This window comes from Notothenia coriiceps, unplaced genomic scaffold (assembly GCF_000735185.1).
Source record: "Notothenia coriiceps isolate Sejong01 unplaced genomic scaffold, NC01 NC01_scaffold00031603, whole genome shotgun sequence".
Lineage (NCBI taxonomy): Eukaryota > Metazoa > Chordata > Actinopteri > Perciformes > Nototheniidae > Notothenia > Notothenia coriiceps.
Genome location: NW_011364304.1, coordinates 194,470 through 208,867, shown reverse-complemented (window position 1 = coordinate 208,867; position 14,398 = coordinate 194,470). Strand labels below are relative to the sequence as shown.

At 40.4% G+C, this 14,398-nt stretch overlaps 1 protein-coding gene across 4 annotated transcripts; it reads left to right on the top strand.

Moving 5' to 3' along the window:
* Positions 1-23: 23 nt before the first annotated feature.
* Positions 24-12,396, top strand: tfap4 (transcription factor AP-4 (activating enhancer binding protein 4)). Of its 4 annotated transcripts, none has more exons than XM_010788121.1 (7): positions 24-111; positions 6,272-6,437; positions 6,529-6,627; positions 6,744-6,914; positions 7,026-7,163; positions 9,180-9,347; positions 9,462-12,396. In XM_010788121.1, exons 2-7 carry the CDS (start codon positions 6,363-6,365, stop codon positions 9,618-9,620), a joined length of 810 nt encoding a protein of 269 aa, XP_010786423.1. In that variant the 5' UTR covers positions 24-111; positions 6,272-6,362; the 3' UTR covers positions 9,621-12,396. The 4 variants fall into 4 exon arrangements, with proteins under 4 accessions (XP_010786423.1, XP_010786421.1, XP_010786422.1 ...); XM_010788119.1 differs by lacking the exon at positions 24-111 and adding an exon at positions 3,357-3,731; XM_010788120.1 differs by lacking the exon at positions 24-111 and adding an exon at positions 3,869-4,786.
* Positions 12,397-14,398: the final 2,002 nt, after the last annotated feature.

Sequence of the window (14,398 nt, the reverse complement as noted above, 5' to 3'; positions counted from 1 at the left end):
GCCCCCCCACCATGGGCAGTCCCCGGCGCCTCTCCAAACTGTCCCTCTCTCTCCGTTCACATGGCCATGTCTCCGCCTCAGCTCCCCTCCATCAACCGGCGTTGGATAAGGGTAACACCCCTATATACTTCACTGTCTGTTGTCTAGAGTGTAGACATCTCTGTCCATGGCCACCACCTCTGGGTAACCAACCAAACAGTGTTACATAATGAAAAAGTTTGAAACTACAGACAGCCTGTTATTTTACTCTAACACTAATGTATAAATCCACCCACCAGTTGGAGCTATGTGCAACAAAATACATAATAAAGATGGAGAAACAAAAATCTGAAAAAATAAAAAATCCCTGTCACTTACAGAATATAGGGCTACAGTATTTTATATTATACATGTGACCTATTTTGTGCATCTAAATCAAACAAAAATGAAGGCCTATATACATATGTATTTGCATAGTGAATACGAAGTTAAATTACTTTTTTTGCCATTTTTTGAAGTTACCTATTGACTACAAACAATTTTGGGATATAAAAGGATAGGGTTTCTATTAAATTACCATTGATTCTCTATAAGAGATTTATTTTTCTTCTGCTCTGGGAAATAGAAGATATGCCCAGTGACAGTGTTTAGACCAGTATAGAAGTTTATTCCGCGTAAAATATGCAAGTTAATGACTGTTTAAGTTGTTTAGATTGTACAATGCTGATGTTACAAAGCCCAGGAATAGACAAGGGGCCCATTTTTTAGACTAGTAGTGCTCAAGTCAGTGAAACTGTTCAAAAAGATGTAAGTTAAAAAAATAAAATTAAGTGGGATAATTAATTATATTTGAACTTCTTTTTCTTCGTAGCTTTAGTTAAACAGCCTGATGTAGCTTAGCTGCACTTACAATTGGTAAAACTAATTTAATAATTTAATTTATTTTAAAGTCTGTTTGTTGTTCAAATATCTCGTTGATCATGTCTACTCAAGTTGGATTTGTTTTATTGTTGACAGTTCCTTTTTTCTAATGCAGATTTTCTATGAGCAGTTCTTCATGTTTTAATGTTGTTTTGTGTTTGATGGATGCAGGAACTAATGTAGCTGACTAAATAAAGGCATCCACACAAGTGAGTTATACGAGTGAATACCAATTATTAGTAAAAGCCATTTTTTAACAGAACTTAAAGGAAATCATTTATATATGGAATGTACTTATATAGCTACCATGTTGACCTAAGAGGTGTTGAATACAGATGTTGATGTTTTGTCCACCCTGCGACATCCAGAGTGTCAGTGATGCTGGCATGCAAAAATGTACACCAGGATCCCCTTTTACTTTTTACCCTGCCACCACTAGAGGGCCTAAAACAGCCTGGGATAAGATTTGTATAAATCTAGGAGGCCATGAGATGTCATGGAATAAAAATTGATTTGCCAAGCCCTATTTTTTCATTTGAACAAGTCATCATTTTCCGCCCATTTAATATTAATTAAATAATGATCAAGTCCATTAGTGAATGTTCATGCAAAAAGAAAAATCAGGATCTCTTAATGCACTTGAAAGCAATATTTAAGCCCTAAATGTCACTTATAATTCCAACAGCTGAGGTTTGATTTATGTGTATGTGTTTTGGAAATTAAGTAAATGGTGAAACATTTGCCAGAGCCAATTTAGTTCCCCCGGAACAACAAATTCAAAGATATTGCTGTAATTTGATGTTAATTTTTCATGTATTCATTTCAAGTTTTAAGGGTTTTATATTTTAGTTCACTATTATGAATTGATTGTATTCAGCACATGCATGTTGGTATTACATGTGATACTCATCCGTGTTGTCTTCTGGATGTTGCTTCGGCAGTTTTTTGTTAGGTCGAGATTCATGATATAGGAAGATGCAAGATCCCAATTTCGCAAAAATTCCATACATAATACTTTAGCAACTGCAAGAAGATAGCTTAGGCTATACACTGTGGATCCTGATTTCTTTTTTGTGAATAAAAACATTATTTTTAAATCTCTCGCTTATGTTATGCAAATGTTGTGTTCTGTAATTGTATATAATCTTTTTTTAAATATATTGTATATCCTATTTACCAAAATTAGTAAGACTTAATCAATTGATATTTGAATATAGGTAAGGGTTGGGCAAAACATCCAAACCCATGTAATCGTACTGTAACTATACAAATAAACTATTATTTTATATCCTGTTAATCTATCTATCAAAGTCTGAGTTTATACGCCTAGAAATATAAGAACTGTATTTAAGTTGAAAAATATATGTGTGACATCCAAAAAATGAAATATAATATGAACTATTTAAAAAAACAAAAACATTTTAAATGCGTAGCCTAATGTGGGCCTGATATATCTTAGAAATAACTGCCATAGTGCTACATGAAGGTCATCTGTGTGTAACCAGCTGTGTGATAATCAGCGTTAAAGATATGCTTGTGTTAAAGCTCCTCAGCTCACAGCTGCAGCAGTAAGGTAGACTAATTAACAAAGCGCCACCATGTGCCTCCACAAGGATACAGCTGCAACAGCTCTTCGTGTTTCCGGGTGCACAGAAACAAATTCGCTGCTCCCATTTTGTGGCTGGCAGGTTATTACTGCATGAGCGTCACAGCTTCTATTAAAATAGGTTAATGTGGTGTATTCTCCTGTACTACCACTGTTGCTAACCAAAATGGTGATCAACACACGGTTAGCAGTGGTGTGTGTCAGCAGTGTGTCCCTGAAAGCCCTCTCGGTGTGCTGTTGCTGTGCAGCTCTGCCAGCCCGTCAGCTGATCCTCTGTCCTCTTATCGCAGCTGTTTGAGTGTCCGCCCCTACTGTAGTCCTGCTTTTTATTTACTACACCAGTGTCAAGGTGAAATCTACATGTTGAGGTTATTGATTTAACATATATTGTAAAATGACTCCTATGTTTATTGCATATTATTAGCATGTAGGCTACCTGTTTGTAACATAGGGATCTTTAAATATGTAAGGGTTAAATCTAAAGGCGCTCTTTATAAAGAATATTCTTGAAACAAGTCAAATGAGGGGAAATATACGTGTGATTTATATGGTTATATGGTTATTACCGACTGGGGGATTCGTGGATTGCTTTTATTCCACACTGCATCGCACATTTAATCGTAAATGATAATGCTAATGTTTCACTGTAATTCATATTAAATACATTTAACCCCCTTTTCAGCCATGTGCGCTGTCTTGACGCTGTATCTCTGCGCTAAATAGTCCTTTGTTTACATGCAGTCCCCCCTCTCTGCGGAAGGAGGCTTTTGGAAGTGCAGTGTGACTCCTACCAGCTGTTTCCCGCCTTGAAAGCCATCCGATCAGCTGCATACACACACACATGCACGCGCGCACACGGTCATGCAGAGGGAGAAAGCAGAGGGGAGGGAGAGAGAGAGGTAGAGCCACACACAACGAGGGAACCCCATCAGCTGGAAGTCGAGTAACATTACAACTCTCAGCAGCCTGAAAAACTACTACCTTACACAAACGAGGATTCATATCTTCTTTGAGGATTTAACCCGCGTCGGATCACGGGATTTCTGCTCTCTAAGCATATTATTTTTTCTTTTATTCAACGGAGACTGTTGCCTGTTTTTTTTTAGCAGGGGGGGGCAAACTGGCGAGAGGCGAGCATGGAGTATTTCATGGTACCAGCTCAGAAGGTGCCCTCTTTGCAACATTTCAGGAAAACGGAGAAAGAAGTGATTGGAGGTCTTTGTAGGTGTGTATACATGCGCTTCACCCAGCATGCAGCTGTTTTATTATTACAAGTCATCTGTTTGGAGTAGACGGCGATGAGGCAACATGCTTGAACTGATCTGTTATTGTGTACACGACCCACTCAGTGGGAGCTGCGCGCATTATTTATCACCGAACACTTGAATTATGTTGCTTCTGAGCAAGTCGAGGCTCCGTCTCAACCCGCAGCACCCCCCTGTGATGTTTTTCTGCACATTTTGTTGCGATATCGTTGTATTTTTGTGGCTAACTAACATAAACCACGTGGTTCCGTGCACACCACGCTGCTACTCTGCTCCAGAGCGCACCCCTGCTCTATTTATCCTCAAATCACCCCCAGTGTCGCCTTTAGGTGCTGTGATTTGCATAAGAAAAGAAAAGATAACACGAGCGAGTGTCATTCGGTGTGAAAGGGTCTAGTTTTGCCGCACACGTCGTGCGTGTTGCCGATTTGCTCAGAGCAATCCGAAGTTATTGTGGGTAGTGCGGCCATGCTTGTGGCTTGTGCTAAAAGTGATGAGGGGGTCTGGCGTTTGTTTCCTGTTTATGGCGCCGTTTTCGTTTACTTTTAATGTGAACATATACATATAGTTTGTAAATTGCCCCCATTTGTCGTGGCGATAGTTTAACTGGGGTTTCTGTGTGTCTTGGTCGCGCTATCGAGTCACCTCCACTGCGTCTTTTCATCCCGCACCTCTGCCATGCTGCCTGCCGCATTGTTATAATGGCGGAGGACACGAAAATCTGCTCGGAGCACGGAGCTGTTGTCGGGCGCTGTGTCGACTAAGGGGGTTTAATGGTTGGGCTTTTTTATACATTATCTCCCGTGTGTCCGGTAAATGGACATTCAGCGTTAGCGGGGAGGCAGGATAAAAAGTGGTGTTATTAATAAGGGGGTGTGTATGTCGCGGAAGGCCATCCATACGTCCGCAGCCCTGTTTGAAGAGGGAGGCGGAGTGATCTGCTGATGGATCTTAGCAGTGACGCGGGCAGTGTGGGATATGTAGTCCTGTTGTTCGTTTTCATTAATTCCTCATTGTAAGTCTGCGGAGAATTGGTAAACAAAAGAGGAAAATCTACCTATAGAAAAGGGACATACTTTGTAACATAAGTATAAATACTTACAAGTATTACGATTAAAAATCATAAATGTCTTAGGTTCAGTATGAATATTAAAACTAAAATCAATTGCTGGCATAGGCTACAAGTTGCAGTCTCATAACAATATTATTGTATCAACTGATACTATTCCATTATATGTGGATGATTAGTTAGTTTATAAAATATGAGAAATATTGTCGAAAAATGTGCAGACCTATTTCCTAGAGATGATGGTGATGTCTTTGTTTGTTTTTTCACAAGAAAAAACATTTACATTTCTAAGATTTAAGAAAAGGGAAGCAGCAAATTGTTATATTTTTGACGCATGAATCTTTCAAAATATCACATTTTGCTTGCGAAATGACACATTTAAAAAAGAAATGGATTATCAATACAATTTCAATATAACTTTCTGATTTCATTTTAATAATTCATCAACCAATCATGTGGATTTATTGTACTATTCAGCTGTATTTAGTTTCCTGTCACTATGACTCCTGTTTTAGGCTTCAATCCACATGGGACCCAGTCTTTCTCCTGGTTAGTGGTTGTGCCTGTGTGGTAGGGTGAAGTCCAAGCACAGTTGGGGATGTTTTGGCAGTGGATGTGTTGGCTGGATATGCCGCTGCATTGCTGGTACGTGTGTGTGCCTGTGTGTGTACGCACACACACTCCTTTTTCTCATCTGTGTCTGCACAATTGTTCCCAGTGTTTGCACTGAGGCAGCTGAGTCAGTACAGATAAGCGCTTGGCTAGAGAGGGTCCCAGAGATACTGAGCTCGATACAGAGGTAAGAGGAAGTTCGCTCAGAATTTCCCCTCAACTGAAGCACAGCATAATGGCAGAGCATGTCGTTGGGGATGCTAACAGGTTCAATGCTGCTCTTTTAACATCCCAACTGGAATTATCAGCAAAGGTGGTGCCACTGTAAAGATGTTTTACCATGTGTGTTGCTTGAAAGGTGTCTTGTAAAATGTCAGTCCTGCTTCAACGTCAGGAAGAATTCTCACTCCCTAAGACCTTTCACAATCATAAAATTATGTTGCACAGCATACATATTAAGGTGTCACTTTAACACCTGGTAGAAAATGGCACAGTGATGGAAGAGCAGCCTTCAGCATGCATGAAAATATGGAATTTAACTTTATGATGAACGGTTATGATGCTATAAATCAAATGAAAGTGTTTCACTGTACACCTTGGAAAGTAGTTATTAATCAACATAAAAATTAGCTCTAAAACGTAATGTTATTTTAAAACTGGGTGCATTAATAACAATCGGATTACAATGTGTAATTCAAGGATCGAGATCAAAGATTTTGACTATCTCTTGCTGTCTTTGGATTAGGTTGAAGTTCACTGTATGTTTTATTTTGTCATTCTGTCCAACTAACCACTGCCCTTCTCTTCTCCTCCCCGTAGTCTGGCCAACATTCCTCTGACCCCAGAAACAGCCCGGGACCAAGAGAGGCGAATTCGCAGAGAGATTGCCAACAGCAACGAACGTAGGCGTATGCAGAGCATCAATACTGGATTCCAGTCTCTTAAAACACTCATCCCACACAGTGATGGCGAGAAGCTCAGTAAGGTGGGTCATAAGAGAAGTTTGGGTTAGTTGAGGCGTTATATGGAGCTGTAAGGTGCTGAACTCAACTTTATTATTCTTCTCATTTCCCCAGGCTGCCATACTGCAACAGACAACGGATTACATTTTTGCTTTGGAGCAGGAGAAGACGCGGCTATTGCAGCAGAACAATCAGCTCAAACGAATCATACAGGTAAAAATGTCACCGTGCCAAAGGTGAAAAGGCTTCATCGTGATTTCTGTCTTTCAGTATCATCAGTTTATATATTTATCTAAAATAGATATCTGATTTCTGTGTGCTCTCCCTAGGAGTTAAGTGGTTCCTCTCCCAAGAGGAGGCGTGCAGAGGAAAAAGATGAAGGGATTGGCTCACCAGACATCCTGGAGGAGGAGAAGACTGAGGACTTAAGGAGGGAGATGATTGAGTTACGGCAGCAGTTGGAGAAAGAGCGCTCAGTCAGAATGATGCTAGAAGATCAGGTAAAATGGTTTACACATTTTCTGACAAAGTCTGTGTCCAGACAAATACACTGGCCAACATAGTTCTGTGTGTTGCTAACTCACACTGTTATCCCCTGCTCTGTGTTTCAGATGCGTTCCCTGGATGCCCAGTTGTACCCAGAGAAGCAGCTAAGGGTACTCCCCGAGCAGGAGCCCCAGAACAAGAGCCTCGTCCATCTGCAGCAGCACAAGCTGGAGAGGGACCTTTCTCCAGACCACAGCCCACAGGTGAATACCATTCTTTATATGTTTGACTCACACATTAAATGTTGAATCCTTCTGAGCATTACCATGATGTAGTAACATTTTTGTAGTTAGTTATCTTCCCTAAGTCTTATTTAAGAATCTGTTTACACATTTAATGCTGAAACAAAACATGTTGGAGCTAAAACAGGCATTTTATTTTTATTTCTAGAAGTATTTTTCATTAAATATGTGCCATAGACATACATCTGTCTCTGACTGAATGTGTAAAACATTTAATAATGTTAGGATTTATAACACTGACATATACAAACAAATCTAAACCAAACAATACCCTTGGTTGAAATGAGCCAAATATATCAATACTTACTAGGAATTATGTGTTTAACATAAACATATTTTTGTACCACATCAAGTAAGATCTGAACTTGATACACAGACTTGGTCACCTTAATATATTTTGAAAACCAGTGTTTATGTTGGTCTCTTTAGTCTAATATACAATATGTCTGCTGGCTTGATATTCCCCTCCTCCTTCTTATGTGTAGTTGTAAAATGTTTTGGTTTTCTTTTAAACAACGCCGCATATTGCATTTAAAACACTTACACAAATACTCCTGAAATAATCTCAGTGTACTGTGGATGTCACACTGACCGTCCCAAGTTAGCTGTCAGCAGCTAAGACACATTTACAGTGTGTTAATGAGCAGCTCACAAGTCTTTCTGCCCGTCTTCCTGCCCTGACAGCGTCAGTGTCGTGTTTCTGGATGCTTACCCTAACTGAACATGATGCCAAATCAATTGGCATATGCTGTCTGCCCATCCACCTCCTGTGGCAGCTGGGCGTTGGTAGTGAAGACGATTGATACACTCTGCATTAGTCATGTGACTGTTTGTGACTCCCCAAGCGATATGACCTCAACTCAATATTGCTATGAATAAACAGAATTACCTCTGTAAAAATGAACTCTTACCCAATTGTATCTACATTTTTGTTTGGATCACTAAACCTCTTGTTTGCATGTCACAATTTTACCTTACTGAATTATTGAAACTGATACCTGGAAATAAAGGAAATATGTACGCATCAGACTTTTAATCAAAAACAAAATAGGCATATTTGTCAAAACTACATCTCATAGGATGTTATTCCGAGTGTCACTGACTTCAGACTTTGAGATGTGTCGAAAGTCCTGGAACAAGCTAATAGGTGCACCTTGAGGTTAAAGGTGGGGTAGGTAATTTTGGAGAAACCAGCTCGAGTGCGCTAGAATTTGAAAATACACAGCTGGAAAAAATCTGCCGATTCCTTACAGAGCCCCTCCTCCAACACACACGAACGCGAACATGACCAATGAGGGCACGAGATAAGTTTGTGCACAGATGGAAGGCTGACAGGCAGGTAGGCCATCCAGTTACTNAGTCATTGAAGTACTGCTGCAATGCACGCCCAATGACGGCACGCCCAATGAGGGCACGAGATACATTTGTGCATGCACGAGATGGAAGGCCCGGCTAAACGGATTGGTTGTAGTTTTTACAGTATTACGGCTTCCACAGATGACATTTTTTTATGGATTTGTTGTCAAAAGCACTTCAGATATTCATTGCTATCGGGATGTTAAGAGCATTCCATGGAATATAACAAAAAGTGTATCTCGAGCCGGTTCCTCAAACTTACCTACTCCACCTTTAACTATGTTTGCGGTCTCAAACTAGCTTTGTCATTTTATACTTGGAGATAATTATTTAAAAAAAGAAGACCTACTTCATTTCAAGCTTGTTGGTCGAGCTCAGAGTGATCGAAAGCACCCTCAAAAGACAGAGGGACGAAACAAAGGACAAAAATGTGGTTGACTTATAGATTTTAACATCTGGCCTGGCTAATATTCAATATGCTGCCCAGCTGTTTTCTCAATTATGTGTGCAATAGTGCCTGTGTATGTGCTATTCCTTTAATATACTCCTAACCATAATCATTTATTATCACAGTGCAGTGTGGGAAAGAGAGTATTTAAAAATGTTCCTCCTTTCTACCAGGTGTCTGCCCCCTCTACCCCCCCTGCCCCTACACATCATGCCACGGTCATCGTCCCTGCACCTGCCCAGCCTCCACAGCCCCATCATGTCACTGTGGTAACCATGGGCCAGACATCAGTAATCAATACAGTGTCCACATCTCGGCAGAACCTGGACACCATTGTTCAAGTAAGACGAAAGTCAGACGCAGAATTAAGACTAATTTCTTGGAGTTGGAAATGTTCTCAGATATGAACACCAGAGGGTGCTGTTGTCACTGACATCACTTTCGTCTTTCCCCAGGCAATCCAGCACATCGAGGGCACCCAGGGGAAGGGTTGTGCCGGCGAGGAAGAGCAGCGGAGGGCGGTAATCGTCACTTCGCGTCGTGGCCTTTCTGACGCGGCAGGCTCAGACACGGCCTCAAACAGTGACGGGCCCGATGACTGTTCACTCCCCTGAGTTATTCCCTGACGTCTCGCACGCCATACACTTCCGTACATGTACACACACACACACAAAGCCCAAGCAGAAACGGGCTACAGGAGGCTTCACACCAACAGCACTCTTGTTCATTGGACATTATTAGGGCTGGTAGACAGATTGAAGCACTCGTTTTAGTTTTTGTTTCAGTACACTCTTACATGTTTTACCGTGATAGTCAGCCTGAATATGTTTACACTTAGACACTCATACGAGCAGTCTCTTCTGCGTGTTTTTCTCTGCTTGTCTTAACATTCTCTGCTTAGCCCCCTGATATCTCACAAACAAATAGTTCACTGACTGATCTATGAATGCTTTGTAAAACTGGATACTAGAATGTCTGCTTAACATCACAATTAATCTCCATGACTGTTCTCTTTATTCGGCCCTGAAGTCATTTGACTGATCCGCAAAACAGGAGACAAAGTTGACGAAGAGCCCGTCACCACCCAACACCAGAGCATTTGAGTTTTAGATTAACCTCTTTTAAACCTTCTTCTCTGAGTTGTCTTGAGAGACACTGTGAGCTTACCTTCTTTAGATTTCAGGATCTAAGAATATGATGTTTTGTGAAGTTTCCTTTTCAATATTGTGTTCCTCTAAGGCTCCCTCAGCCAGCAAATTAAGTGATTGTACTGGAAAAACACAATTTAAAAGCTGTCTTCATGGCTAACTGGTGCCCACGGAAAATGAAGCTCGGGAGGAGAGAGTGCGCTTACTGGTTCACAGCTCTTCTCTTTTTGTGTTTGTTTGTTGCCATTTTTACTGGGCTGGGTTCCCAGTAATCCCACATATGTATTTGGCATGTTCTTCCTTTTGCTCATGGCCTGACAAAAAAAGATCAGTGCATTTCTTTTTTTACACCCTCCCCCATTGAATTTAAAAGCACCTGGCTATAGGTAAATAAGCTAATCCGTGGGCACTCTTGAGTGATTTCCACTGGTGTATGTGTGTCCCATATAGCATTTTGAATCAGCAGTTATATCCCAGACTCTGGCAGTCTGCAACAGCATTGCAATTGCCTTGAAATGAAGGCATTTGATGTGTGTATGTGCACACAACACACATATAAAACTGACATACAATCATTTCTTTGCTCAGTCTTAAGGGCTGGTTTTATTAAGCCCTTAATAATGTAGTTAGCTGTCCTAATGTTAGGACCTCTATCAAAGCAGAGTGTAATTGCCCTGTGAAATAGTTTGAATTTGCCATGGAGTTGACATATGCATATCCGTGCATAGATCACATGTGCTTTTGCGTGCTTTATGTTTATCCTACCATGCTATTTACATGTTTCTGCTTAGATCATACTTTAAGTGTTTCTGCCTGGTGCTGTTGGTTTTCGGCGTTCAGAAATGTAGCTTGGATAGAGGCAGCAGCTTGCCTTACTAATAAGCCCGATGGTGCAGGGAGGCACTGTGAAGCCAGCCTTAACACGGCCATGGGGTCTGAGAGGCAAACCTGAACACTTGATCTGGGTCGCTTGGTGGCCGGTGGGATTGGTTTTCCTTTGCCTTCCCAAACAGGCTTGCAAACAACCTGGTGTGTTGGAATATACAGTGTATTTCCAGTTCTTTAGTCTCTTCTTTTTGTTATATTGTGTTTGCCACAAACCGGGCAGTTATACTTATTACATTCAAGCACTCCCCAGTTATTCAAAATGTATCCGAATACTGACTGCTGTTTGGACTTACATGTAGATTTTCAACTGTTGGCCCGTTAGTGTTCTCTACTAAAGCCAGATTTCAGATTCATTGGGGAAAAATCCCACAATGAAATGTTGACATTCCATACATTTTACACATTTTTCCCTATCAGGTTACTTTTCAAAAGTGAACCCTGGTGTATTTAGAGATTACATTTAGTGCTTTTGACATATCATGCTATTTTAGAGTCGCATTTAGGGACAAACTCCTTATTAATATCCCCTGCATGAATGCATAGATGGAGCTTTGAACTGCTGGACAGATAATGTGTTCAATTGAACGCAACTCATCTATCATGATTTATGTCATGGAATTGCCCTTTAAAGAAATATTGATGTCAGCTGCACTAAAAAGAGCAACGTGTCTGTCAAATCGTGGGACATCTCCCTGTCACTATGGGCGGGGGATTCCTATATGCTAAAAACGTGTTTTGCAAGCTTTGCTTTTTGTAGAGCCCGTGCTTTTCTTCTCTGAGTATTTGCATTTATTCGTTTTCTGCTGAAAACCAGAACTGTTTTATTTCCAAATGTGTTTTAAACTTTGTTCTGTGTGTTAGGAAATGTTAAGTGGACATGTCAGATGAGTGGGGTGGGCCTGGGGATCATTAAATAGGGTCAACATTACAAAGCACTTACTGTACTATGGAGTCGGCCTCTTTCTTTTGTATAAAGGAGCTTCTCCTCAGATAAAGCTCTTGAGGTTATGAGTAAAAGCCGCACAGCTGTGTATCCCCTTCTCCTTCATGTCCAGACCTCCTACATCATTGTCCTGTTTGACCATCACATTTTTAGCAAAATCTTATTTAGCTGTCTTATTTTTTTCTATTTTCAATATCTTTTGTACCCCGTTACACATTTGATGGCTCCCTCATCTCCCTTTCCATTCGTCTGTTATCTGTATTTTTGTTTTTGTTAGACCTGTCAGTGCTTATGGTCGTCAAGAAGCTATTTCGTGTTTTTTGTTTTGTTTTTTAAAGAAATGTTTTGGGGATAAAGAGGCTTGTGCCTTTGTAAAGACAGAATAATAAAGTTTGTACTTTGTTTTTTATGCATCGGGCTCCTAGTGTATGACTTTGTTTCTCTCTTTAAGTGTTTCACTCCAGTTCTGAGTTGATAACGGTTATTATAGCATGAATAATGACATAAGCAGCTGAATTTGTACCAGCTCCGGTTGTGGCTGGCCATCATTCAAGCAGTACAGTTGATGTCCAAGTGTCTATTCCTGATTGGTGGCTGCGATATTAAAGCCCCACCTCCCTCTCTTGCTCAACAGCTCATCGCTAAATTAAGATCCACCACGTCCTGTGACAGTTAAAATGTACACAAGGGACAGTAGGTGGCATCTTCTGCCACTATCCCCTGACATGCATTCATTCATTCCAGGCCTCATGTTCACACCCTCACACATTTATCCAACAAGACCTCAGGTTTTTGTGTCCAGAGATTAAATCAAGCCTACTTTTTGTTTGTTTCCTATAGCCTTGATAGGTAGAGAAAAACACAACTGTTGAGGAGTTTGGAGAAATGGATAGCACAGATGTATTAAGGGATTAAGTAGTTTTTAAGAGGGTATTTAGACACATCCAAAGCTCCACTTTGTGTTAAAAGTTAAAGGTGGTACATAGTACTTAAGAACCTAAGCACTATGTACTAACATAGATAACATATCTCCCTTAAGGTGAAGAGCCTTCTGTTTCTACATTTGTGAAATAGCGGTTGAAAAGTATAGTCTTTTAACAATTGTCACTTGAAAACCATATTTAACAGCTTAACACCTGTTATATTCTGTGACTTTTTTCATTGTCAGAAAAAGCAACAACAAAGCTCATTTTACAAACACTTTTTAAAGGCACACTACTGAATTCAGCGCCTGTCATAGTAATAAACAAAAGATAATTGTTTTAATTAATAAAAGCTCATCAAAAGCACAGATGAACAAATAGTCATGCCACATCAGAAGTGAAGTTTCTGAGGATTAAGGCAGTTTTACGCACCAAAATGAACACGCTGTATTGTTTGGACACGCTGCCAGAGTCATTAGGGATGGACATGCTTGAGTGAGAAAGTCCTGCTATATTTGAGGATTAATTTATAGTTGAGATGTTTATTCCCTTGAATTGTGAGATTATGTTCTGCACAGTGTGTCTGCTTGAGTGTGATAAAGCAGTAATCCGCCTAGCGTTTAGCTCGGATTCTGGGTTGACTCGGGGGTCTACATTTTCCAGACATACCCTCTCTTCAGCTCTCATCCCTGCCTCTCTCACACAGTGATGATTACTTCCCAATCTGGCAGCGTCAAAATTAACATTAAAAGTGTATTACCTTATGAACATTTCCTGAAAATTAGGGAGTTAAAGTTAGGTAAAGTTGTTACAGTCATTTGATCATTATTTTTTGTTGCACAAAGCAACCCTAGCAGCTGTATTAACGTTTGTATTACTAATTTAGAGGAAGGAGATGTTATTTTCCTTACTGAAGTGACTGGCCAGCTCACTGCACTGCTACACAGTCCATTTACCATATTGCATGCTAGCAGCTAGCATGGCCCATTCTCCAAAGTAAAAAAATCCGACTTAACCAACACCTCTTAAGCTTAATTGGTACACATGTTGATACTAATTCCTACTGAGTGGTATCAATCTTCTGATCTTACTATATGCAAAAAAGAAAAAATAACATATATCCCAAATACGTTTTATTTTTAGGCCTCTAAAATGGGCTGATTTCACACCAGTTTGCCTTTAATCCCATTCTATTAATGTCATCTTCTTAGAATTGTTGCTCATTTCAAACCATACCTACTTCCAGTCTATAAAACACAATTTCTTTAAAATGATCATCAGAAAGAAGTTGTGTTATTCAGCACTGACACGTTTAGCCAGGTCTTTGCCGAAATATTTGCAGAGGCCCAAGCTGCAACCCCTTTAAAAAGAAGTCAGCTGCTTGCACACGTAGAGGCCCTCACACACAGATCCCAGCCCCTCCACCAGCTGGCCCTCTCTGTGCCCCTCCTCTTCAATCTGCATGCCCTTTAACCTTCCTGCCTTGGTAT